Source organism: Myotis daubentonii, chromosome 2 (assembly GCF_963259705.1).
Source record: "Myotis daubentonii chromosome 2, mMyoDau2.1, whole genome shotgun sequence".
In the NCBI taxonomy this organism is placed as follows: Eukaryota; Metazoa; Chordata; class Mammalia; order Chiroptera; family Vespertilionidae; genus Myotis; species Myotis daubentonii.
The window spans coordinates 87,285,417-87,312,439 of NC_081841.1; the positions used below are offsets into that span (position 1 = coordinate 87,285,417).

Genomic DNA, 27,023 nt, shown 5'->3' on the forward strand with positions numbered 1-27,023 from the left:
ATGTTTTAAACACACACGTGACTAAAGGCTTAATTTTGCCTGTAAGCTGTTTATGACTTCTATTGTAAATACAATTTAAGTGTGATATCTCTGGGAGCTTTCACGGCCTACTCAGACATATCTGTATCATACAGACCTCCATTATAGCTCATTACATCATACTATAGTTACTTGTTTACCTAAGTTTTCAGCAAATCAATGAGCTTCTTGAGGACAGAACCCTTACCTTCTCATGCTTGGATCATCAATGCCCAGTACAATGCCTTTCATTCATTTAACAAATAAGTGCCTGGCATATAAGAGCATAGAATTTGTTGAACTACTGAATTCAACAAATGAAAACGTTCATCCTTGAGTATTTTTCAAGGAGGAGCATATCCTAAACAGGGTACCATTATGTCTTAAAACATGTGTAATTTAATTACTTGCAACATAAGTGAATCTCTAAGTTTAAGGATTTACAATATAAAGTATATCCCTCCATTTAGTCAACTCTAAGTCATTCAAATCATTGGCAAGAAACATCATTTACACCCACCTTTAATATTTACTGAAAGCCAGGCAGTGTGCTGGGTGCTAGTGACACAGAGGTGGGTGAAAGGACAGAGCCTGCCCAGATTATTAAAAAATAAATAAACCAGTACTGGTCTGCTATATAAATGTAATATATACCCTAATATCCCACTTGAAATAAAATGTAACCCAAATTTGTCCAACTAAGCACCCAGTGATCCAGGGTTATCCTGAGATCACTTGGAATAGGGGAACAATTAATAAGAGAAAGAAACTGATCTCAAGTTAAAACTATGTGGCAAATAATATTTAAGAATGGCAAACTAACGTTTATTAATTGCCCACTAACCACCAAATACTTCCAGTTAAAATTTAAACTACCTCCACTTTTACAGATAAGAAACTGAAGAGAGGCTAAGTACCTTGTTAAAGTACCTATGCATATGCAATGAATTTCTCCTAGATATCTAATTAATCCAGATTCTCTACATGAGAACTGCATAGTGCAGAATACTAAGAGAAAGCTGTTTCACATTACACTGCCTCTTTTAGTATAGTAGTACCCATCCGATTTTGTAATACTGAAAAAATTAAGTGCCACTTACATATTTAAAAAAGATAAAACTCTCCATTAACCTCAATGCCAAGAACACAATAGTAATATTTTTTCCAAAAGGAAATCAGTTGTAGACATTCTGATTTAATATTATATTTAGATAAGATTTAAGCCATAAGTCAATGTATAAAACTTTGAATGGTTTTGCTTTGACCAAAGGTTGGCAAAAATTATCTACTTTGCCCGACTGTCGTGGCTCAGTGGTAGACTCTGAACCAGGAGGTCACGGTTCAATTCCTGGTTGGGGCACATGCCTGGGTTTTGGGCTCGATCCCGTGTGGGGCATGCAGGAGACAGCCAATCAATGACTCTCTCTCATCATTGATGTTTCTGTATCTCTTTCGCTCTCAGAAATGAAAAAAATATTTTTTAAGAAGTATCCCCTTTGGTGTTTTATAAGCATTCGAAACTCCTAAACCCCAAACTGAATTTATCTTGAGCTCTAAACATGCTGCTTCTTCTGATTCTCTTATTACCATCTCAGACCCACCCAGTTATGTAAGTGAGACTCATTCCCCCTCTTCTAGAAGATGTCTAATTGTGGAGACATGGCAGTTTTAAATCCTCTTTAGCTACACACTTTCCTCAGAGATCTCCTTTAACCTCAAATGCGAATGCTTCAGCCTCGACCACTTTCAGGCTCCTAGGTCCAAATGCCTACTTGACATTTATTCTGATGTTTCAGACATCTCAACAAAGTTAAAACAGTACATCCAAACCCAGCCTACTCATTCCTATTGGTCCTACCCCGCTTTCCTTTGAAATCACCCCTTTCTTCCTTCTCCTTGTCCACATCTGTGGTTCTAAACCATGATCATCTCTTGCCTGGAATTACTGCAATGATCTTACCGGCTTCCCTGCTTCTACCCCTCTTTATTTCCAGTTCATTTCTTGCCCAGTACTCTAAATAGTATTTTAACAATATGAATCATGTCATTTCTAGCCAGAATTTCTTTAATTTTAGAATAAAATTCAGAACTCTTATTGCCTAGAAAGGCCAGAGATAATCTCATCGGGCCCTTCTTGTCCAGTTAACCACACTGACCTGCTTTCCATCTTTGAAATAAATACTGTCTCATCTTCAGGTCTCTGCGTATTTCGATCCATTTGCCTGAATACTCTTCTTGCAGCTATCTATCTATATGCTGGCTCACGTTCAGCCATCAGATCTCAGCTCAGATGTCATATCCTCAGAGATTGCTAATGTGGTCTCTCTGTTGCCTTATTTCATCACCCTGTTCTTATTTGCCCTTTATAGTTTTTATCACATGTGTATTTGTCTTACTAATGTCACTCCTCCCTCCCCGCCCCGACATCCAGAATGTGAGGCCTAGGAGGGCAGGGACCAAGTCCCACAGAATATATTTTCACTTGGCATATCTGTAATTTTGTCTGTTTGGTTATCTCACTTTTCTAGAAGTTTCCTGGTTAGTGCAGTATTTCTAGTTCTAAAAGAGTGCCTGGAAAAAAAGAAAAGAGTGGCTGGTACTACACACTGGGGGTTGAAGCAATTAGTTCATGGTGAACAAAAGCTGTCTGTGCTTTCACTCACATTGCTTCTTTGCTCAGAATGTGCTTACTGCTCTCTCTCTTGGTTTAGCTTAATACCTCCTCATCCTTTAAGACTCAGATCAGGTATTAACCTGTAGGAAGTTTTACTTGACCACTCCAGTGCTTAATATAGCATAGTGGTCTTTTTAAGCATATGTTTTAGACAAAGCCAGGACTTAAATACACTAGCTCTATGTTGTAAAGGCTACCTCTACATAACTTAACTTTTTTTTAGCCTGTCAATTGAGAGTAGTAATAAATCACAGAAGTGAACAAGAAAAGAAATAATACATGCAAAGCACTTGGCATAGTATCTGGCACACAGTAAGAACTCAAAATATGCTTTTACACTAAGTTAAGGGCTCATGGTCTGTGCTCATGTAACATGTTATCTGTATATCTAACAATGTACTAACATCCTGGATTATAATTATCATATGTTTGTCCACCCCCACTCAGAAAGTGACTTCCTTAAGGCCAGAGGTCAGATCTGAAAAATCTTTATGTCTCTAGTTCCCTAGTATAGTGCCTGGATACATTAGTTGCTCAATAAACTTAATGCTTTAATTTACATCAAGTAAAATAAAAAATTCAGGTTTTCAGATGTATCACCACATTTGAGAACTCGGTAGTCACATATGGCCAGTGGCTACTGTACTGAACAATATATAGAACATTTTTATCATCACAGAGTTCAACTGTCAACTGAACAGTGCTAGTCTAGAGACTAAAAACAACTTAATGGTATCTGTTTTGTAATTTAATATAAACGGAAAAACCTACTTAGTTGAAGGCACTATGCTAGGTTATAATGCTATAAACACAGCATCTCAAAGAGAAGCTGTCTAAACTATAAATAGTAAAAAAACAAACAAGGAGATAAACTATAAATAGCATTGCATCACAAGCACTATTATTTCACTTATCTTGGATTCACAGAGAAAAAGTAAGATCATCAGCACTGAGAGGTTTACTAGGAAACTGATTATAGTTAGTGCCCAGGTCCTCTACAGGTAAGAGATTCTGCACATGCAGAACACAGAATGTTTCACCACCTCTGGTCTCACTGGATCTTCAATCCCCACAACAGCAATGCATGTAAGGCCGGTGACAATATCATTTTCATTATCCCAGTCTGGTTCTGGTTCTCCTGCTGGGAAATCTCTGAATGCAAGACATATGGTTCTCAAGCCTTCTGATGCCATCGGTTCAATCACAGTTTTTATAATATCATCACGGTCCCTTGGTCTGAATACTTTTGCCTCACCATTAGCACTCAAGATTTTGAAACACCTAAAAGGAAATGTTGAATCCAAACATAAATAATTAACAGAAATAATTACGAATGGCATTTAAAGTGAACTGGAAGGGCTAGAAATCATGGGATCTGATAGCTGAAATTTAGAGAATTCCATTATGTTGTATTTTTACAGACTTAACTCATATTCACTTTTCACTCTCCCCTTTATAAAACAGTTCCAATTTTTATAGCTTTCTGTTGATAGCTCTCCACTTTATCAGTTACTCTAGATATTACCTAAACCTTCTCTTTTGGAAATACAAAGCTTTTAAATTTTCACAAAGAACCCCTAGTAGCAGAGAAGAATAAACTATGCACCTACCCATTTTGGTACAGATTTAGACATTAATAATGATTAACATAAAATTGACAAATATTTTCTTTTTTTAAAGTAAAAAGCTAAGTTCAATCAACCCCTTACCTGAGACCTTGTTTCATCACCTATACTGTTTTAACCATGAAAGAACCCCCCCCCCACAAAACTTACTATTAAAATAAGCATTCTATTTGAATGAGAGAAATAATGCCAAAATAGTTTTATTGCCAGTGACACTAGCCACAACCTTTTAATTATGTGGTAGATCAAAGTTACGCTGTGGACTTCCCTATTTAAAGTCTATTTTCACACAGCCTCTCTATGCTCCTCTCCCTGTGACGCTACCTCCTCCTGCTTCTAGGCAGGTGACCCCCAAATCTACATTTTCCGTTTTGTTTCCAAAGCTCTCCATCACTGCTGAAGAGTCACACTCAGAAGTTGTACCGGTACCTTAATCTTACTGCATGGAAGACTAAAAGCTGCCTCCTCACTGCCCACCTAACAGACATCAAGAGTACCCCAGTAAGTTCAATGTACATCAAGTCCCAAACTAACAACATCAACAGGTTCTGTGACTTTAAGTGAAATGATGTATTAAGGAAACCAATTTTACCACAGGAAAATCGATACAAACCAAGATTAAATTCCTATGGCATCTCATCAACATTCTAACAAATGTTTTTGAATGAAACAATGTTATTTGAAGAGCTGCTATAAATCTAAAATCTCACCTGAGTATTTTCCTTATCTATATACATTACTTCGAAAGCGCTACATATTTATTCTCTGAACTGTCTTTTGAATGGGCCTCTTCTTTCTCTTCCTTCTGTTAGTGACTTCTGGCTCTTACTCTGAGCTAGAGCTATTTATTGTAACAGCCTTTTGATAACTGTCTCTAGTGCCTTCTCTCCTCCCCAACCCATCTTATTTCCTGCCGTAAGAATTATCTTCAACTGCAGCTTTGATCATCCCGCTATATGATGAAAAAAAATACTTCAGTCCCATTATCTGACCTTACTCAACTAAGTTTTTATTTATTTTTTCTTTATTGATTAAGGTATTACATATGTGTCCCCATCCCCCATTGCCACCCCACCCTATCTAAGCTTTAATTGCTCAGCCTAATGTTTAAGAGCCTCTACAATGAAATGTAAATATCACTTGGAAATAGTTACTGTATACTTATATATCAGACTCCATGCTGTTTAAATGCCTTTTTTTTTTTTTTTACTGTTACAGAGTTGACAGTTTTCACCCTCATTTGCAGTGGAGAAAAATGTAAGCTAAGGAAAAAATTTTCCTAAAATCCCAAAGCCAGTGAGTTCCAGGAAAGCATCAAAGCCTGATTGTTTCTGGATTTTAAAAATCTGCCCTGTACCTTCTATCTGCTACCCAGCAAGCCATGGATGCAGATTTTCTAAACTTCACACTGAAATCAGATAACCAAGCTTACTGTGAAGGGAGAAGAAAGCTCTAGGTTGCCCGTGTGCCACAACAGCCCATGTCTTCTCAGATGAACTATATACCAGCTATTCCCCTGCATACAGCCTGCATACCCAACTCTTTTCCTCAGATATGGATTCCTTTCACCTTGATGCACTTATTTCATACCCAAACCTATCTCAAATGCTTCATCCTTCATAGTAAAAATCTTTCATCTTAAAACTTTACACACCTGTCATATGCTGCCTTATCATTAATTTTATACTTGTCCCTTAAGCCTAGAGACCATAACCTGTCAAGTATTCATTAAGATAACATATATTATAGTCCATTTAAAAGCAAATTAGAAGTACAATATTCTAAGTGTTACAATTTCAAATGAGTTCTATATTTCCAAAATTGCTCGTAATTTTTTAGAAGTTCTCTACTGTAATTAAAGAAACCCAAATAATTTTAATACTTGTAATAGCACATAAACATTGGAGAAATTATAAACATTTAATATTAAAATTGAAGCTACCTGTCTGTATAAGGACAGTAAAAGAGAAAGATTATCATTCAAAATGATAGAAGATACTTAAATATGACACCACAGCAGCATAAATAGGATAAAACCTCATTCTGATATAAAAAGAAAATTCTCAAGGCCTAGTTTTAATGCTTTGCTATTTTAAAAACTAATCTAAAATTCATTCATCACATTTTCGAGTCTACTGTCTACAAGGCAGTGTTGAATATAAAAACTTCAGTCTTTCTTTATAGGAGGCATATTTTTCACGATCCTATAAAACAATGAAATCAACATGTCTAAAAACAAGTATCAAGATTTACTTTATTAAATCTACCAGATTGGATGTAATTGAATATAATGGGCTTATTTCCCCGGTAGCAAAACACTAAGAAATAAAAGAAACTGGAGTATAAAAATGGCAGAATACCATGGGCTATTATCAGGATACCATTAAAATATACTAAAAGCTCTGAGGTGCCATCAAATGCTCCATATTCACAAAAAGAAAATAGCAACAGTAACAACACAGTAGGTATTTCATAAAGCAACTGTAGTTAGCAATTTATTCATCTCAGCACTTTACTCTTACTTTTTCAGAATTATCTCAGATGCACCCTTGCTGAATATTCGATAACTTCCATCAGAATTTTTCAGGACAGTACTCATGGACTTCCTAACAGAATTGAAGGTGTAGACTTTGTACAGTGATTCTTCTGGTATTTCATTTCTAACATCCTGATAATCCCGTTTTAAATCCAAAAGAAATCCCAACAAGGCACATTCAGTTTTATTACCAACATGACGAGGTAATCCACCCTCTTTCTCTGGGGGCTATAAGAGAAAAAGGTTTAGACGCTAGCTAGTATCATCTTGTTTCTCTATGACAGTTAAATATATTACACACAAATCAAAAAACAACATTTTAAAACAAAATTACATAGAAAACTTCTATTGATATAGGCATTTCAGAGAGGGACACAGAATGATGAGGCAGAAAGGAGCTCTGGGACGAGAATGACATGGATTCCAATCTCAGCCCTGCCAGTTACTAGCTATGGGAACTTTTCGCACGTTACCCAATGGTTGTAGCCCTTGGCTTCAGCATCTGAAAAACAGGAGCACTTATGATGCAAAGAATTAAATAAGTCATGGTTCCTGACATGGGTAATGGGGCTTAACTTTAATTTCTCTCATTTTCTCTTCCTGTTTTCACTCAACATTTATATTAAATAATTCAAAATTAGATCTACTTTACAATTTTTATGGCTTGAAACAAAAGTTTATGTGTTAAAATAAAGCACTATTGCCTTAAATGTATATAAAAGCTTTATTTTTTCGTAGTATTTTCACAAGTTTTACCTCATATAATCATCACAGAAATATTAAGGGCAGATGTAACTGTCTTTACTTAATAATTAAAGAAAGTAAAGCTCAGACTTCCTGCTAGTAAAAGGCAAAGTTAGATCTAGAACCAAGATCTCTATTAACTTCCAATCCAATAATCAATTGGTGCATTTTTCACTGAACAACTTGCAGTATTAATTTTGTTCATGGTTTTCATATATAAATCACTAGAACACATATCAAGTGAAATAATTTCATGCTTTATGTTATAAATAAGACTTTTAAAACTTATAAAGTTAAAAAAACTTACAAAGTTGAAAGTAGTTTACTCTAAGGTAGTGCAAGTCTAGAATTACTTTATTGAGTTAGTTACTAAAGGTCAAGCATCACCTTCCAAAAAAGAAAATATAGCATGCATAAGAAAACATTACTTTAAATTGTAATCTGGCTTCAAAATTTTCTCTAGAAAACTGTGAGTTGACTTTCTACGAAAGTCTTTTTATTTTTATCTACAAAAATAAAACAGCCTGGTCTTTCAAAAAATGAGCTTAATAAGAATTTAAAATTAAGGACTTGTTCTGGTTATAAGGCTTAAGAGTGTCTAAATACAGGAAATTCAAAATAGAGGAGGAGAAAGTTACAGGTAAACAAAATGTATATTTTGACCAATAGATCTTACCTGCAACACATATTGTATCAAAGGAACTTATATTCATTATATGGATATATGCCTTTTAAAAACAACACAATTCAGTTCTTCAATTTATATATATAGTAAAGGTAGGTCTGAAGATCTATATATAATCTAATTACAAATAAAAAAAAATCAATTTCCATGCATAATTTATTAAAGAAACCTACCAGTATTTTTGATGTATAAGCACAATTCACTGAAATTCCTGTTACAAGATAAGACAAGATATTTGGTGGAATAGCTTCTGGCTCAGGGACCTTTTTGTAATGCTTTTCATTTATATAAGCTTGAACAACTGTCATTCTGTTCATTGTCAATGTTCCTGTTTTATCTGAGCAAATGGCTGTGGCATTTCCCATGGTTTCACAAGCATCCAGATGCCTTACTAAGTTATTATCTTTCATCATTTTCTACGGTGACAAAAAAAATTTTAGGTAAGCTACATGTAAAACCAATAGCCTCATTACATTAAAATCATAAACTGCTTTAAAATCAGAATGAAAATTCCCAGCTATATACATATACACAATATAAACCAATAATTTAATATTGGAGGATTTTAGTACATTTGACCTATCCAAATAAGCTTTCTTAGGTTTCAATAATTTGACCACTGCATAACAATCTAGTTAATGAAACAGATACCGGCACCCCTCTGCAGACCACATCAACTCTACACTGCCTCCAAAAGCTTCTGCGAAGGGTCCTCACATTACAAGAGCATTGATAATCTGTTCTCTATGTACAGATGTACTTAGAGCAGTGACAGCCTACATTACATTTAAGGATTAAGTCTCTTTATAAAGTAGAAGTGAGAAGATTTTTGTATCAATCACCAAGGAAAATGTAGCTTGTATCAACTGAAATACATAGGTTGTGGGCTACATGATTTTTTTTTTTTTTGAGTTAACATACCAAAAACAGAATGAGTCATTTTTAACTTTCCCATATGTTGATGCACTTGATATACTCACTATTTGGATCCTCTCTCTAATTTACAAGAACAAAAAAGATAGTTTCTAAAAAATTAAAAATGTTCATAGTAACCCCAAAATGCATTTAAGTTAAAATACTTGATATTAATTCTCAAAATATATGTGGAATGGATTAAAAATAACAGAGTTTTTAAACTACTACTATGCAAGATATTGCAAAAAAAAAAGTGATTCTTTGAAGAAATAAATATGAGGAAGAAAGATGTGTACCTCCCATATAATTGTGATTCAAATTAATATTAAAGATTAAAAGAATGAAGTTCTTGCCTGTCCTGAGTGGCTCAGTGGTTGAGCATCAACCTATGAACCAGGAGGTCACCCTTTGATTCCCCGTCAGGGCACATGCCCAGGTTGTGGGCTCGAACCCCAATAAGGAAATGCAGGAGGCAGCTGATCAATGATTCTCTCTCATCACTGATGGTCCTCTCTCTCTCTCCCTCCCCCTTCCTTTCTGAAATCAATAAAAAAAATATTAAAAATAAAAAAGAATGAAGGTCTTTCTACAGTAAAGAAAATGTGTTCGATTTTGCAAAGCACTAACAGAGGATCCATAAAGACTACACCTCAGTGAAAGGAACAAGTGAAGGCTAGACTATGAGGTAACGGGAGTAGAAGAATGGAAACAAGGAGGCTTTAGAACAGAGGTAGGGAACCTTTTTCTGCCAACAGCGATTTGGATACCTTATAACACCATTCGTGGGCCATACAAAATTATCAACTTAAAAATTAGCCTGCTATATTTGGTCAACATTTAATTGACTCACCCCTAATGCCCTGGCAGGGTCAGACAAAATGATTTCACAGCCCTTGGGGTGGACATTCCCCATCTTTGCTGTAGAAGGTTGGACTGGAGTGAACCCTTTCTTTGCTCTTATACCACAGTAAAAGACATTGTTAATCTTACAATGAGAAAAAGGAGGGAACATGACTTGGCAACGTAAATACTATACAATGAAAATTAAGCTACAAGTCTGCCTAGCAGAGTTGTGCTTAGTTTTGTGGCAAGGCTGTCCTCCAAGGTAGCGGTCACCAAGGTAGCGGACCACTAGTGGTCCGTGAGGTCCGGAAGGTTGGCGACCACTGCTCCAAGGAATGTACAGTCTCTATGTACTGGGATCCTCAACTGGGGGAAAAGGATGGAATCAATGACAGCATTTCTAAAGCAAACAAGTGTAAATTTATGAAATTCTCTTCCTTTCAGAATGAAAAACAAGAATAATCAGACGTGCATTTTCACCCCAGCTGGTACTTTAAACTTAGTACATCTCCTTAACCATTTCTACTTACCTTGACTGAGTAAGCCAATGAGATAGTGACTGCAAGTGGAAGACCTTCTGGCACAGCTACCACTAAAACCGTAACTCCAATAATGAAGAACTTCACAAAATATTGTATGTAAATCGGTGTGCACTCAGCAAGCCATTGTCTCTTCTGAACCCAGAATGTATCAATTACAAAATATAACACTAGAATGATAACTGTGATGGCAGACATCAACAAACCTTTCAGTATACAAAGAAAAGAAAAATGTAATTATTTAAATATTCCAGACACTATCCATTGTCAGTTACAAACTGGCCACTGGAAGAATTACAGCTGGTTTGGTTGGTAATACTTATTTTAATTTCTTTGGGAACTTGTTAACATCTTTTTTTGCCCTTGACATTGTCATATTTAATTTTTGCTTCCAAGTGTAGTCTTGTCCCTAGGAGAACTGGGAGAAATTGTTTAGGATTGTTTCCTAGACTTAACTGTATCCTCTTTGGTCTTCTACTGAAGCTGAGACAAAATAATAGGCACTGATAAGAAAATACCAAAAACTTAGCATAAGCTGGTGCTTTACATACTGGGAACTTACCGTTGCTGAAAGACAATCCAATAAGAATCTGATGAATGAGAAGACGTGAAATTAAATATTCAACCCTATCTTTTTAATTAAAAAAATTATCTGAATCATTATCTTTAGTCTATCCTTATTACTTCATTAACTTAGAAAAACAAGGGTTAATCATGTAGTATGAATCATTAACCTCTCTATTTCGTGGGTTATTTAGCCCCATCTAAATGAATATTAAAAAATAAGGTAAGTCCACATATCTGGGTCTAATAACCCAAGTCAATGCTTACTAAAAACCATCACTATCTCAAAATTCACCCTTATCCCCAACACTATGGAGTCAGTATTATCAGTTGCCTTATTTATTAAAAGAAGCATATATTTGTATTAGATAATAAACTTCTTGAGGACAAAAGCAAAAACATAACATTTCCTAACACATTCCTAGGAAGTAATAAAATAATGCGATTTACCTGATTTAATAAAATGTACCAATTCACAAAGGTGATACCGCTGGAGGACATGCTCTGCTTGCTTTTTATTTTTTAATAGAGTGGTTCTCTCAACATGTGTTTTCTAGTGATGGCAACAGTTTAGTAATTTTGGCCTCAGCAGAATGATGAACTACTCCATTTAATGAACTAAACTATAACTTCTAGAAAAACATACACCTAAATTTTTCATAAATAGTAAAAAGATGAACAAAATGTGTGATAAAAATTTCTTTTAAATAAAATATAGTTGGGTAATGTGCATGGAGTAACCTCACTGGTAGCCCTTCTCCATTGTTCCCAAAAATTCAGAGATGAGAGCATAGGCTTGTGAATTGGCAGACTTACACGCTAATCTACCCATGTATTAGCTAGCTGACAGAGGACGTGGGCTCTATGTAATGCGGAGACAATAGCCTCTAAGCAATGAAGAGGATCGTCAATAACTCAGAAGACCTGGTACACTGTGGATAAAACTGAAAATATTTTTAACTCCCCCTCCAGCCACAAAGCAATGATTTTCCAGCCTTAAGTATGTCAAAAGATGATTTGTAAGCAGGAAGTTAGTGTATTTTAAAATAAACACCTTACTTTCCTTTATGTATCATACCTGCTTTGCCAATCTGAACAGCCAGCTTTGTAAGTTTCCCTTGTAAAACAGATTTTTCCTTTTTTGGCAAATTTGATTTCTTTTTGTCTTTTTCATCACCATCTCCACCATCTTCACTCTTCAAAGGCTGCATTTCCATGGCTGCACCATCCTGGGCTTTTGCTGCATTTAAGAGCAAATGTAATTTCACTACATTTTAAAGGCACATACAACTTGACATTTTAAAGCAAGTTTTGATAAAAATCAGTTTTCTTTTACAAACTAGGAAAGATTTAAACATCCAGCTTTATGTGTGCACATGTTGTATGTCTTACTCAGAGAAAAATAAGACAACAGTGAGACTTGGCTGTGAAACTGTGTACCAGACTCGAGAATGTTGTAATACATAATACAAATGAGGCATAGAAAGGAAGAAATATAGGGTCCTTAAACTAAGAACTAAACACTAAATCATTTATCTTCCCCTGAGTTGTATTAGGTAATGAAACTTACTCCAAACATCCCAAATCCCTTCTATATAATTTCTACTATAATGCAGATCATGTATCATCTTACACACAGAGAAATACCTATGTGTACAGACTATTAAATAGATGCAAAAATATGTTATATGTTTTGTTTCTTATGCATTTTTGCTAGTAGTGACATAGTAACCAATTTATACTACCGATAATGTTTAAGTTGAAAGTTACGTACATCTGGATTTTTCTACACTTACTAGCACAAATCATAATTAAAATTTATTAACACTGCAAAGGCAGCACGACTGGGGCACTAACAGGAAGAGAGCTTAACCCAAGTAAACATATATTGCTGATTTTCCCTGCTACCTGGATCTTACACTTTTGGATGAATATAGTACACATTAGATATATTTTTGGATAATAATGAAAAGAAGCTAACTATACTTTTATCCACCTGAATTTACCTTTGTTGCGATTCTCAATAGCTCCATCTTGTTTCTTATCTGTAGGAACAAAATGGGAATTAAAGCTTTCCAAAAGAAATGAATACAGCCATGCTAAATTATGCAAAGGTAGTTCACATTTCTATAACAGCATTGTTACACAGTGCTACGTGTGTTTGTACAGATTAGGAAGCATCTAGTTTGTAATGACCTACTGGTCAATTACTCCCTGGTCTTAACCATAGGGGAATAATACTCCAAAATAATTTGGGCAAAAAAAGGGACACATATGTAATACCCTTTGTAATACTGTAAGCAATAAAATAATAATAATAATAATAATAATAATAATAATAATAATAATTTGGGCATCTATACTTGTTTGATTTCTCCATAAGACTTTACTCTTTTACGCTGTAATAAACCCAAATATAATATAAGAGGTGTTCACACTAAATACAGATATACTCCTAAGAAAGCAGAAAAGGACAGGGGTAGAGAGAGAGGGAGAAATGTCATAGAAATACAATAAGCAGGAGAGCTTTGATGGGAATAAGAACAAAAACACTACCTGTATAAAAGACAGCAGAGGTAAGTAAGTGAAACTAGAACATGAATGTACTATCAGTTGAGTTCATTAAAATAATTGGCTTAGATTTGGAGAAAGAGAAAGATGAGAATGTCTGAAGCAATAAGGTGATCAAGGAGGGAATGGGTCTAGTGTTTGGAAGTAGGTAGGATAATATTAGAAAGGACAGAGAAGAAGCAGAATCATTTAGTCTATTTTTCTTCCAACTTCTCTATCAAGGAGAACTATCTTCAAACTGGAAGACGTGGAACAAATATGGTCAAGATGGAACAGAGGCTCAAGATAAATGAGGAGATAGTAAGAGAACACCTAGCTACTTTCAATGACCTCAAGCTGGAGAGAGACCAGAGAGCCACATTCCAGACGACTAAGGAACTGAGACAGATTACCCTGCTCTGGGCTGCCTGTGACTGGAGGAGGGCTGGAAGTCCACAGATGAAAAATGGTGTCTCGTTCTATTAAAAAATAACAACAAAAACAACCCAAGAACAAAAAATTGTAGATAATGAATTAGATATTAATTCCTGGGAATACCCTTGACTGGATTAAGGAAAACAGGTTTGTAAGACATAAAAAAGGGTGCTTACTGGAAAAGACACTGTGGAGGCAATGAGAACAAAGTCATGACACAACTTCCCTTTATTTTTTAATAAGGCCTGTTCACTAGACTCCTTTAAATTAGGATGCAGCACAGTGTATGAGATAATGCATATAAAGCATTCAATAAATGGTATCATTGTTACTGGTTTTCAAATTGCCTTTCACTCTTAAGAAACCTAAAGGAGGCAGACGGGAGGGCTGTGGTGAGGGACAGGAAAACCTAGAATGTGGAGCTTGCTACCCTCACTTGCAGCAAGAACTTTTCAAACACTTTTTTGTTTGAAATGAAGATTTCACAGCTAAAGACAAAACCTAAAGAACAAAACACCTAAATATTTAAAACACTGCTGTAGTTAGAACACACCAAGATATTAGCACGACATTTATTTTACAAGATCTCAAAATACTTATGTGTGTGAGAGAAGAGAAATATGGGCTTACTACTCTTAAGTAAAATTAAATAAATCTAAGTGGTTAAACCACAGTAAACTGCTGTCAGTTTAAAGTGAAAAAACTCTGGAGTGATCCCGAGTGGAAGAAAACTGCGATACAGCAGACACAGAAGCAGGCTGGGGAGGACTTTTAGAAAAAAAGTATCATGCTGTCCAACTAAGTGATTCTGAATTGTCTCACTATGTATGATGGAGTTTCTTATAAGATCCTTGTAGGTGAACTACGGTTATCAACCGTATCTATCAAGTTTGCTGGATAGATAACTTGGAGGGATAGCAGATACAATGGATCAAAATAAAGATCTTCATATCTAATGATGAGCTGAATATTACACAACAAACATAGTAGGTGTCAAAGTAAAGTCTTTGACACCTACATAAGTATAGACTGAAGATTAAAAGCTCAGTGAGTCCAAAATGTAATAAGGCTGGCAAAGAAGGCTACTACTAAAGTAGCAGAAAAAAATACGCAGACGGGAAGCAAGAGTTAAATTCCTTTTCTGGTCAGATGACAGGGAGAGTCTAAAACTAGAGAATAAACAGAATAAAGACAATGGGAGTGGTTCAAGATGAAGTTACCCCATGGTAATGGGGACTGATGCATTCACTAAAAGCCTTTCATGCACTATTTAACCTAAAAGAAAAACTTTCCCTCCACTAATTCTACCACTTTACAGGACAATATTGGGCAATACTGTAACTTTTTTGTAGAATTTTTCATATCAAACTTCATTAAAGAAGTGTATGTTTTACACCAGTTCTTAAAATTTAGTTGCCATTTTTTCAAATATCAATTCTTATAGCAAATCGCCATTCTTACTTTTCTTTTCCTTTTTCTTCTCATCTTTCTTCTCTTCTTCTTCACCTCCAGCTCCAAGTAAGGTAAAAATAATTCCAGTTTGAGAATTTATACCTACAGCAGTAACTACCATTCTTCCAGAGCCTTCCATTACATGAGTACCTACAACAGAAAACTTGTTTACTTATTAAAAATAGATTTTTCCTCCTATCACCAAATTTCAAATTTTAGAAACAGTGTCTTTAATATCCTTAGTATTTAATAAAACGAACTCAAAGAAAATATTAAATAAAACCTAAATTCTTATGCTTAAGGTTTTAACTCTGTAATCACTCATATCTGAGTTTAACACAACTCGACCAACTCATTTATCATTGGGCAAATTATAACATCTCAAAAAATGACTACAACAGATCTAGAGTGAGACTCAAGCCTATAAATGCAAAGTGCTCAGCACAGTGCCTAGAATTTGTTGAAAATAAATGCTCAACTTAAAAAATTTATCATCATCATCATCATCATCAGGACCTTTTCCCGAGAAATGCATTGTTCAAAAAAGAAATGTGCTTATAACCAAAGGGATTCCACAGCAACAAATGCCCCATTTCCCACACTCAACCCCACAACCTCTACCTAACCCAGACCCCTCATCTCAGTCTGACAAGACTACCACAGCAGCCTCGTAGGTACCTAAATCTATGTTTATAGTTCATCCCGAAATGTTTTAATCTTCCCAAAATGTGAGTTTTGCCTTAAACCTCTCATAGCTCAAAAACTTCTGAGGCTACACTGCCCACTGGACTAAGTGCAAGATCACCTTGAGATCAACCAACCTTTCAAACCTTTCACCCACTACTTCAATATAACATTCCATTAGAGAAAGCTAGGGAGCAGACATGGGAATACTGATTGAATTCAGACCATCCCTCACAACCATGTCCAGAGTTGGCAGACATGTTTATTCTTACTTCCTAGAAACATGCCCAAGGTTACACCACTATTAAATGGCAAGGCAAACATTCAACCCTGCTCTGTCAGAGGACAGAGGACATAATCTTCTTACAATGTAACGCTGATAAGTTTGTTTACAGTTCTTCAACTGTACCTTTTATCAATCGTTAAAAGGCTTCCTACCTCGCTAATATTTTGGTGAATTTTAAGTAGCTTTTGAAACTTAACACTTTTTTTAAACACTCAAGTCTTCTTCAGTTATCACTTATTTATTTGATCTCCTAGTTCACAGCCACTGGGAGGACAGGGTCTACAGCACCTACCACCATCTTATGTAACAAGTCAATGCTCAAAGGTTATTTGCTAAATCTATATATATAAAAGCCTAAGCGACGATTCCACCATTTGACCAGTAGCTATGATGTGTACTGACCACCAGGGGACAAATGCTCAACACACAGGTATGGAAACATGGAACAGACTGATGAATCTCAGAGGGAAGGGAGGGAAAGTAGGGTGGGAAGAAATTAATCCAAGATCTTATATGCATACCAGAGGCCCGGTGCACGGATTTGTGCACCAGTGGAGTCCCTCGGCCTGGTCCGCGGAGATCGGGCTGAAACTGACAATCTGACATCCCCTGAGGGGTTCCGGATTGCCAGAGGGCACAGGCCAGGCCGAGCGACCCCACCGGTGCACCATCCATGCACCGGGCCTCTAGTAAAATCTTAAGGCATATGTGCTTACTTCAGTACTTAAGAATTTACACTTAGCTATTAATTATGGAGTAAAATATCCAATAAGAATTTTTTAGGCCTTTGATTTTCTTGCTTTAACAACCTATATTCTAAATATTTCACTAATTATTAGTTTCTTTGCCAGTGAAAATGCAAGGGAAACAATAAATGAAATTTAGGACAGCAAAACAACGTTTATTGGGCAAGCACTATGTGTAAAAGACAGTTTGTTTCTTTTAAAAATTCTGGCTTTCAGATGATGTCAATGTTTTATGTTTTGTTCTTCCTTACCACAGGTAATCATATGTTTGCAATTAATGTGCTCAAAATAAACAGTTTTTGTTCTAGCCATAGCCCCATTGCTAACTAAAAACTGCTTTTAAAGATCTAAATTTAAGAAGCCAAGAACAGCAGTGAGAGATGGCATCATGAGAATAAATTTAAAAATAAATGCATTTCATGTTTTTTAGTACATTTTTGGAATAGGGAAATAAATACAGAAAAACTTTCCCACCCGTATTGCGATAAGGGACTCTACAAAGCTATTTCAATCTTTTCCTAAGCATGGAAAATTTATAGAGTTTTCTTGGTATATTTGGTGTGTTAGGAACCTGAGTCTACATAAACTTACCAGAAATTTCTGTAAAAACAGGAAAGGACCAAAGTTCAGTTAAAGGATTTCAACCTGAAGAGTTAAGCACTAGGTAAATAAGCTAGATGTACATAAAAGTCCATGAGTAAAAATGGCAAAAGGGCAAGAGGAGACTAATTTAGTTCACCAAATACGGCCCAGTTAGTCTATGGCAGTGATGGCGAACCTTTTAAGCTCGGCGTGTCAGCATTTTGAAAAACCCTAACTTAACTCTGGTGCCGTGTCACATACAGAAATTTTTTGATATTTGCAACCATAGTAAAACAAAGACTTTTATTTTTTATATTTATTTTATATATTTAAATGCCATTTAACAAAGAAAAATCAACCAAAAAAATGAGTTCGTGTGTCACCTCTGACACGCGTGTCATAGGTTCGCCATCACTGGTCTATGAAGATAATGTAGGTTACGCAGCTTCCCTCTCCTTTGGAAAGATTATATTTGTTTAACATTAAATACCGTTTCTTAGAAGTATGGCAAAGAATAAGTAAAATAAGTATACACTGTATGTAAATACATTATCATTATATAGCCAAAATATTTCTGTCTATTTGTAATAAAACACAAGCATATCAATATAAAGAAAAACCCAAATAGAGTACAAATGTTCTTAGTATAAAATATTGAAGGCACACAAGATTTAAAAAACAAACAAAACAATGTCTATATTACAATTGAAACTTTTACCCTATTAATAATGGTGTTCATAAATGTACATAAATGTAATAACTGATTTTTTTGATAGTTTATTGATTTTTAGAGAGAGAGGAAGGGAAAAGGAGCGCAACATTGATTTAAGAGCGACAGATCAATCAGCTGTCTCTTGCACACTCCTCCCCCCGATTCCCCCAGCCCCGGGATTAAGCCTGCAACCCAGGCATGGGCCCTTGACTAGGAACAGAACTAGCAACCTCCGGGTGCATGGGATGATGCCCAACCAACTGAGCCACACCAGGCAGGGCTAATTACTCTGATTCTTAGTGGTGTGATGTTCTGCAATATCCTTTTTTGGCACATATTTTCAAATCTTAAAAAGGTAATAATTAAACTTAGGTATGTGCCCCAAAATTGTGAATCTAACTTAACTGACTGACCCTTGTCACAGGTTTGACTTTGGTTTCAGTAAAACCATGTTCAACCAATTGAAATACAAAATTCACAGAGAATAACTGAAAAATTATAGCTGTCAAGTTTTTGAATAGTTAAATCAGTAAGAATCTCCTCACCACATATATAAAGTGTTACCATTTCATTAACATCTGAAAATAATAAAAGACAAATGGACAACTCGCTTCCTCCAAACTCTAGTATAATTCAATGACTAGAAGGCAGCTTGTTTATAATTATTCCCATCATCCCATTTCATTTCCAGTTAACCATAGGTCAAGCTATCACAGTCAGGCTGTTATAAGAATCTCTCAAGTAGACAACCACCTCCTCCCTTTTTCAGAGTACTCTCACCCATACGAATCCTTCCTTTTCCTATTCTCAGAACATGTCTTAACCATGTGCAAATGTAATCCTGCTTAGTGGATGTGGTGCTACTCCTGGACCTACTGTCGATTAATCATATAATCTTTGAGAAATAGTTTATTTTTCAGACTTTGTCCTCAGTAATTTAATGCGGGAGTGGGGTTAGGTAAGCTTTAAAGATTTTATCAGTTCTGAAAAACACACACAAAGCATAACAACAGTCGTTTGTAGACCATCATAGACAATTCATTGATTTGCTTTAAACACATTCTTCAATTTTATACTTCAACAGGCCATATTTTAGTTTTATCATAAGACTAAAATTAGCTTATACTGACTCTCAAATATCTTGATTTTTTTTTTGGACTCAGTTACCTCATTTGTAAAATATAGCTTTGGATTCAAAGATCTCTAATGTCTTCAACAACTTACAAAAACTAAAAATAAAAATCACTAAGGATTATAAAGATTAAGCCAGCACAAAATCTATAATCCTCTTCACATTATTGGCTTTTAGGGAAACCGTGTTTGATGACAATGGTATACAGTTGTAAGGGAGAAAAAAGTTAAAAGTTATAAAAGAAATTCATACCTGATAAAAGTAAGGGATCCTTATCTAAAGACTTTCTAACATGATCAGATTCACCAGTCAATGAGCTTTCATCAATTTTAAGATCATTGCCTTGAATAAGTATGCCATCAGCTGGAAGAAGATCACCTAAAACAAAAAACAATACTATGCTAAACTGTGAACATGATTATAATAATTGTACATCTAGTGTCAGAGCTATTCTCTCTTCTACTTACCATATTTCACTTGAGCAATATCTCCAACAATAATGTCAGCTACAGGTATCTGAATGACCTGACCACCCCTGATGACTGTGAACTTCTGTTCTTGTTCAATTCGGCTCTGCAAACCCCTAAACTGCTTCTCCTTACTCCAGTCATTGAAAGCCGTCACCAGTACCACACATACTACTGACAAGAGGATTGCAGCTCCTTCAATCCAACCAGTTTCACCTTCACCTTCTTCCTCTCCAACAGAAACTTCTCCACAAACTATTTGGAAAGAAAGAAAATGCTCATCAAAAAGGATTCTGAATTGATGGCAATAGCATTTAATAAGTTAATTACGAGCTTTATATACCTAGTTAATTTTACTCATAACTCTAAACATCTCACTGTACTCAAAGCACTCTGTAATAACAAAAATGTTTACTATGTCAATGTTCAAGTTCCCTGCCTCTGAAGGTTCTCAACTTCAGGACAGGGAGGCACTCTAGGGCACTACTTAAGAGTAAGGACTGGAAAAATTTAAATCCCAACCTTAAGGCAAGTTACTTATTTCTGAGACCTGGTTTCTTCATCTGTCCAATTAGGATACCACCATTAGCCTAGTGTTGTGGTGAAAATTCAATGAGAGGACATCTGAAAGTAGGTAGAGCAGTGGCTGAGACATCCTGCACACTCTATCAATGGTAAATGATATTTATAATTACATGTGGTAGGCAAGACAAGTATTATGTGCTACCCAAGAATATATTTACTATATTAATTTTACTCGAGTATGATCAAATATTGGCTTTTATAACATGAAAAGTTAAGAAAAGTGCTACTTATTGACTCAACTATTTGAGCACCTACTCTAGGTGCCAGATACCATTTTGGGACCTAGGGATACAGCTGTGAATAAGACATACAAGCTTCCTCTCCTCACAGAAACCATACTCATATTGGTAGGTGTGAAAGAAATATGAAGAATTCAGATAACAAAACACAAATAATTAACATCAGATACTGTAAGTGCCACGAAGAAAATAAAACATGGTGACGTGCTTACAAATGAAGAAAGAGGGCTAATTATGCCTGGATGAACAGGAAAGGCCCCTCTGAAGTCTCCATGATATTTGAGTGAGGACCCAAATGATAAACAAAAATTAATCACATAGCTTGAAGGGAGCAGCATTCCAGGGACAGATTAAAGAAAATACAAAGGCTCTATGGAAGAAAAGAGTTCAAAAAAGATATAGAGGGGGAAAAAATCAAAAACTCAAAACTGTAGAGTCAATAATGGTGAAGAAAGAATAACGTAACAGTGCTTCTTGGACTTTGGGCTGTAATTTATTTGTGAGTCTAAAATCAATTCAGTGGCTCGTGACCAGCATTTTGAAAAATACTGAAATAGTAAAATAGAAAAGTAGTAAAGATACGTATGGTTTCTTGAAAGCTTACTTTGGTTATTTATAAATTCTCATGAAGGCATATGCTCTTCTATGTTCCTATATAAGTTCTTTCTTAATTGAGGGTTGAGCTGAAATCTCTGAAAGTCAATAGTTCTCTTAGGACAGGCAAACAGGAAAAAGATGATTCAGAAGAAAAGAATGAATAAACGAATGACACTAGAAATGATTAAAGCATATTCCAGAATAGTGAGCATGGACAGAAGAGGATGTTGAATAAAGATTAACCTGGGAATTATGTGGGACAGACGCAGGGAGAGAAGACAGAGGCTAGAATAAGACCAAAAGGATAATGTGAATATTCACAAAAAAATTTGCCTCATATTTCATGAATGTGTAGTGGAATTTTTCAAAGACTGCATTATATGTGCTAATACAATAAAATGAATAAAGAAGCAGAAGAGAATCCAGTTATCTTCAATTAAGCCAGACAGTAAAGAGATAAAATTTAAAAAAAACACTATTCTTTTCATGATTTCACAGCTTCATTAATAACAATTAAACATAGTAATTATAATTATTTATTAAAACAATACTTAATTATTTTAAAGTGCATTGCTAAACATTTTTAAATTTCTCAATTTTAATTCAGAATACAGTAAATATCTACAGATATAACTCACATAATCAAATCTCTTTGGGGTCCTCAATACTTTTTGGAGCATAAAGGGGTCCTGAGACCAAAGATTTGGAGAACCACTGGTAGTATATACACTGGTGACTAAAGATTTCTTTATGATATGGTTTATAGTGCTTCTTTTTACACCAAACTGTATCAGTAAGAAATTTTGACTATTCAGATTTCTATGACTGTAGATTTGCGATTAATGGATTTCCTTTTAAGCAAAGTACTACGAGACTTAGTGCTAAAACACAACATGATAAAAGATACATGAAGTACATTAATAAATGTTAAAAAGAATAAAGTACAAACACTAAACAGCTTCTCAGCACGGAGCAAATATAACTTTATATGTTTTATTAACACCTTCTAATAGATTCTGAGTCTCTTTAAAGGGCCTTATGACACTGACAACTCTAGATCATCTTCCCAGTTGGATCTAATACCAGTATCTCCTTAAGCAAATTTGGGAAAGGGTCTGCAAATTAAGCAGTCCCAATTCCATGAAGATTTGCCTTGACCTTATTAGTAACAAAATCCAGTCCTGTTGAAAATACTTTACTTTAAAAAAAAAAAAATTACTGATTTTTAGAGAGGAAGTAAGAGGGATAGATAGAAACATCAATGAGTAAGAAACATCATCGATTGGCTGCCTCCTGCATGCCCCTACTGGGATGGAGCCCTGACTAGGAACTGAACCAGTGACCTCTTGGTTCATGGATTGACGCTCAACCACTGATCCACACCAGCCAGGCAAAAATATTTTTCTTTAGTTTTCTTATAGTCTTGGGGGAAAAAATGTTAGAAAAAGCTTTTTTAATAATTTCTTTATTGATTAAGGTATTACATATGTGTCCTCATCCCCCCATTACCTCCCCAATACTCCCTCTCATAAAAGTTTTTAATAATCTGCTAACTCACTCAATTGTAGCATACCAATTCCCAGTACTCTATAATGACAGTTGTGTAAACTGAACACTGATGATTTTTGCTATAAGTTGCTAAACATGATATGACCTTCCTTTTCAGATAAAAAGACATACATTTACACATCCTCACACCTACCAACTCAAAGCACACATATATGAACACACACAGACACATCTACACAAAAACATTTTTAAAATATGACAGGATAAATATATCAAAATGGTATGGCAGTAATCTCTAAGAAGTGGGATTTTCAGTGAGTGCTACTTCCTCTAAATTTTCATATCCCTCCTAATACTCCCATCGCAAAATATGTATTCTTTTATTGCATTATTTAATAAACACGTCTTTAAAATAAAAAGTTTTTGAAATAATGTGACTTAGTACTGACAAGAATATTGCCTAAATCCTTTCTTAGCTACATCAATTATTGTCAACCACAGGCCATTTCGCCCCCTTTGGGATACTGGGCAATGTCTGGACACCTGTTTGATTGCATTCTCTTGGGAAGTGGTCTAATTAACATGGCAACAAAAAATGTTCAGTGCAAAATGTCATGTGTTGCTGCTGAGAAACCCTGATCTCAGATAAATAGTATTATTCTGTGACCAACTTTCTTCAAAGGAAAAAAAAAAAGTTTTCACAGGAGCTATAAGCATACCTTTGAAGAAATTACTTTAAATGATTACCTAAGTCAACTTTTAGAGTTAGCAAATACACATTCAAGTCTTCATAACTTGAAAGGCACAAGAATGAAACTTTCACAAATAAAAAATATTTTGGTAAAACGCTTTTCAGATATATAAAATACTATTGGTTCACTTTATAGCTATTTAAATATACTGCCAAAACCCAAGCTAGATTTGCTAGCAGGTGTAGAATATACTGTCAGAAATACCCATTTTAAAATACATGTTTTAAATGGAGAAGAAATTTAAAAGAGAAATGAAGGCCATAGAAAGGTGGGAGAAAAACAAAACCATTTGTAGCTACACAAGTTGAGGTAGATCTACCATTCCAGTGTATTTTTCACTCGTCAGGATACTTTGTATTATAAACATTTCTTGAATGGCAAGGAAATTACCCAAATTATGAACATAACAACACATTTTAAGAACTTCAAAAGTAGTGGATTGGGGAAGAGAACAGAATTTTGCTTTCATAATGATTTCCCAGGAGATTTAAAAAAATCCAAATAAAAAATTATTTTACAATAGTGCTCTAAAAAACTTGAAAACAGTGATGGTACAGGCCATATCATATATTTAACCTGTCTCACTGTAAAATGGAGGTGACGTTACTATGTCATAGGGCTGTGAAAATTATCTGAGGTAATATATTTCAAGAACTACTAAAGGCACTGGGCACTGTTAGAATGGTGTCTGGTACATAGCAAACAGTCAATAAATGCTGGTCTGCTATTATTATTATGTATTAGGTAAGCTAATGAGCTTAAATTAGCATCACATATCAAACTCTTTTTTTTCCACCCCAATTTACTTACGTGCATTGTCCCCTTCTGGAGGATGATAAAAAGAAAGGCCCAGTGATACTATGGCTGCAATTTCTAATATAATTAAAGTGACATCTTGTAATGCTTCCCATACTAACTGAAGAAAGGTTTTTGGCTTTTTAGGAGGTATAAAGTTCTTTCCAAACACTGTTTCTCTTCTTTCTATATCTACAGGGTTTCCACTTAAACCTAATAAAAAGAAACAAGATTTCAGTGAACAGTTTTAGTATTTACAAATGAAAATATTTTATTGAAAACATTCATTCTTTACACTTTAGATTCTGATTCATAAGGCTCTATCAGAATGGTTTATTTTTGTGCATTAGTCATGTTCAGAATTTAAATGCAAACATGTGCAGTGCTTTAAAATTACATTTTAAGTAAGATAACTCAAAATTAACAATTTTTACTTTTCCAAACTGCTTATTTTTATACTATTTTATTCCACCTTGTAGACTGCTAGAGACCAGAACTGATATGACACTGATCATTTTTATATTGGCATTAAACATTTCCATGATCTTTACTGATGATGTTTTCCCTCCCCAAATGGAGAACTATATAAAGATATTTATTTTGCTTTACTCATTGCATCTTGGTTAACTTAATCAGTGAACACCTTTGATTTTCATTTATATTTACTGAAGAACAATGAAAAGCCAATCTATCACAAGCTCTAGCACTTCTCTTACCAAAATGTCTGTTACACTTGGACTGATAAAAGATTTGCAAGTCCCAAAAAACAGGAGACTTAGAATGACCTTTATTTCGAGTTCTACTTAGGATTTATTTCCAATTGAAGAAATATTGACTGAGTGCACTTACTGTCACTGTAAGGAACATAGTATTATGCCTAGTGTGTGGAATTAGAAAGTTATGGGGGATAGATTAAGAGAGAGTTGGGTGAACAACAATTTTTCATCCTATCAAACAAGTCCTCCTCTGATTTAACCTGTTGATCCTGTCAAACCTAAATATATCCAAATTTGCTCATGCAAAGTATGTACACACATTACTGTGAGGGTATGAATACTTAGCAGTGGCAAACAACAGTTTCCCTTAGTCGGTTTAAGAATATCAAAGAAGGGGGCAGAGATACCAGGGTGATATGACTTTTAATTTATCACCACAAATTTAAATTTGTAATTAATTTCAACTGTTTTGGGAAGCGGGGCAAGAACACATTCTAAGAGAACATGAAAGGAGGAGGACAGGAAAACAGATTACTAGAAGGCTCTGGGTTTTAAGTGGTTTAGCTTTTAATCCCAATGCAGAGGCAGGTGGAAAGTACAAGAGAGAGAACAAAGCAAGTATATTGTTAGAATACACAATGAGAAATAAACATATAGATTTTAAAGTGATTATTTACTTTGTTAAAGGTACCACAACTATGCCAGAGCATGTTTTCACTAGCAGCTCTAACAAAGTTAGTCCATGCTGGGCAGCTCAGAAAGCATGTTGGATTTCTGATAACAAAAGTCATCAACGGACAGCTTCCACACAGCTCTAGGCTTTGAGGCAGCGTCAGTGGAAAGAAAGGCAGTGAAGGATTGCAGCAATTGTTATTAGGTGGAAAGGCATTATGAGAAGAAACTTGCAAATTATAATTCAGAATCCACACTGTTTCTTCAGACTAGAGCAGTGATGCCCAATCACACCTGGCTGCACACTGTTAACAATGATCCCTGGTTCATTGGATGACAGGAAAAATCAATGCAGTAAGGTTTTCCACAAAAGTTTTTTTGTTTGTTTTGTTTTAAAGAAATATACTTTGAGATGCTGTTCTGAGATTATGTGCTTGCTGCTTTTCAAATTAATGTCCTTTCTTTTATGAAAGATTATTAGATAGTGGGTAAGTATGCTTTATATATCAATGACCTTACTAGCACAAAAAAATAAAAGACTGCTATTTCTCCTCCTGTTAGTCTTCAATGTTTTTTAAGAAATTTGTTTGAAGATATTGCAATGTTCTACCAGTTTAGCTCACACCTAACAGAGCTCACCATTAATTACATATACAACACAGGTAGTTTTAAATAACACCACTGTAACTATAAAAATAATTCATCAAAAATTTACATTGGTTATAACAAGGGGCAATATTTTATGTTAATGCTGAAAAGAACAACCATAGAGCTAAAGACAGCTTAAAAATTTGCCCTAGAGGGAATCTGCCCTAAAGCAGCTGGTCTTCAAAGTTATTATAATTCTTCTATCACCACTCATACAAGCACACACCTGGGCCACTACACCAATCAAGCGGTCTGGTTCAGGAATTAGAGACCTACATTCCAGTCCATCTACTGAAATCCTGTGCAAGTCACTTAACTTCC

The 27,023-nt window shown here is 35.1% G+C and overlaps 1 protein-coding gene across 6 annotated transcripts in view; it reads right to left on the bottom strand.

The window, feature by feature from the left end:
- The window catches only part of ATP2B1 (ATPase plasma membrane Ca2+ transporting 1), a 138,377-nt gene that overhangs the window by 27,752 nt on the left and 83,602 nt on the right, over window positions 1-27,023 (bottom strand). For 4 of the 6 annotated variants that reach the window (XM_059683760.1, XM_059683762.1, XM_059683761.1 and 1 more), the window contains exons 3-12: window positions 24,682-24,879; window positions 20,190-20,444; window positions 19,975-20,100; window positions 15,590-15,730; window positions 13,150-13,188; window positions 12,222-12,383; window positions 10,571-10,785; window positions 8,456-8,698; window positions 6,840-7,081; window positions 3,736-3,973 (exon numbers count right to left, since the gene is read on the bottom strand). In XM_059683760.1, coding sequence (XP_059539743.1) covers window positions 3,736-3,973; window positions 6,840-7,081; window positions 8,456-8,698; window positions 10,571-10,785; window positions 12,222-12,383; window positions 13,150-13,188; window positions 15,590-15,730; window positions 19,975-20,100; window positions 20,190-20,444; window positions 24,682-24,879 — 1,859 coding nt within the window. The remainder of the gene's footprint in view (window positions 1-3,735; window positions 3,974-6,839; window positions 7,082-8,455; window positions 8,699-10,570; window positions 10,786-12,221; window positions 12,384-13,149; window positions 13,189-15,589; window positions 15,731-19,974; window positions 20,101-20,189; window positions 20,445-24,681; window positions 24,880-27,023) is intronic. The other 2 variants (XM_059683763.1, XM_059683765.1) reach the window with 1 other exon arrangement.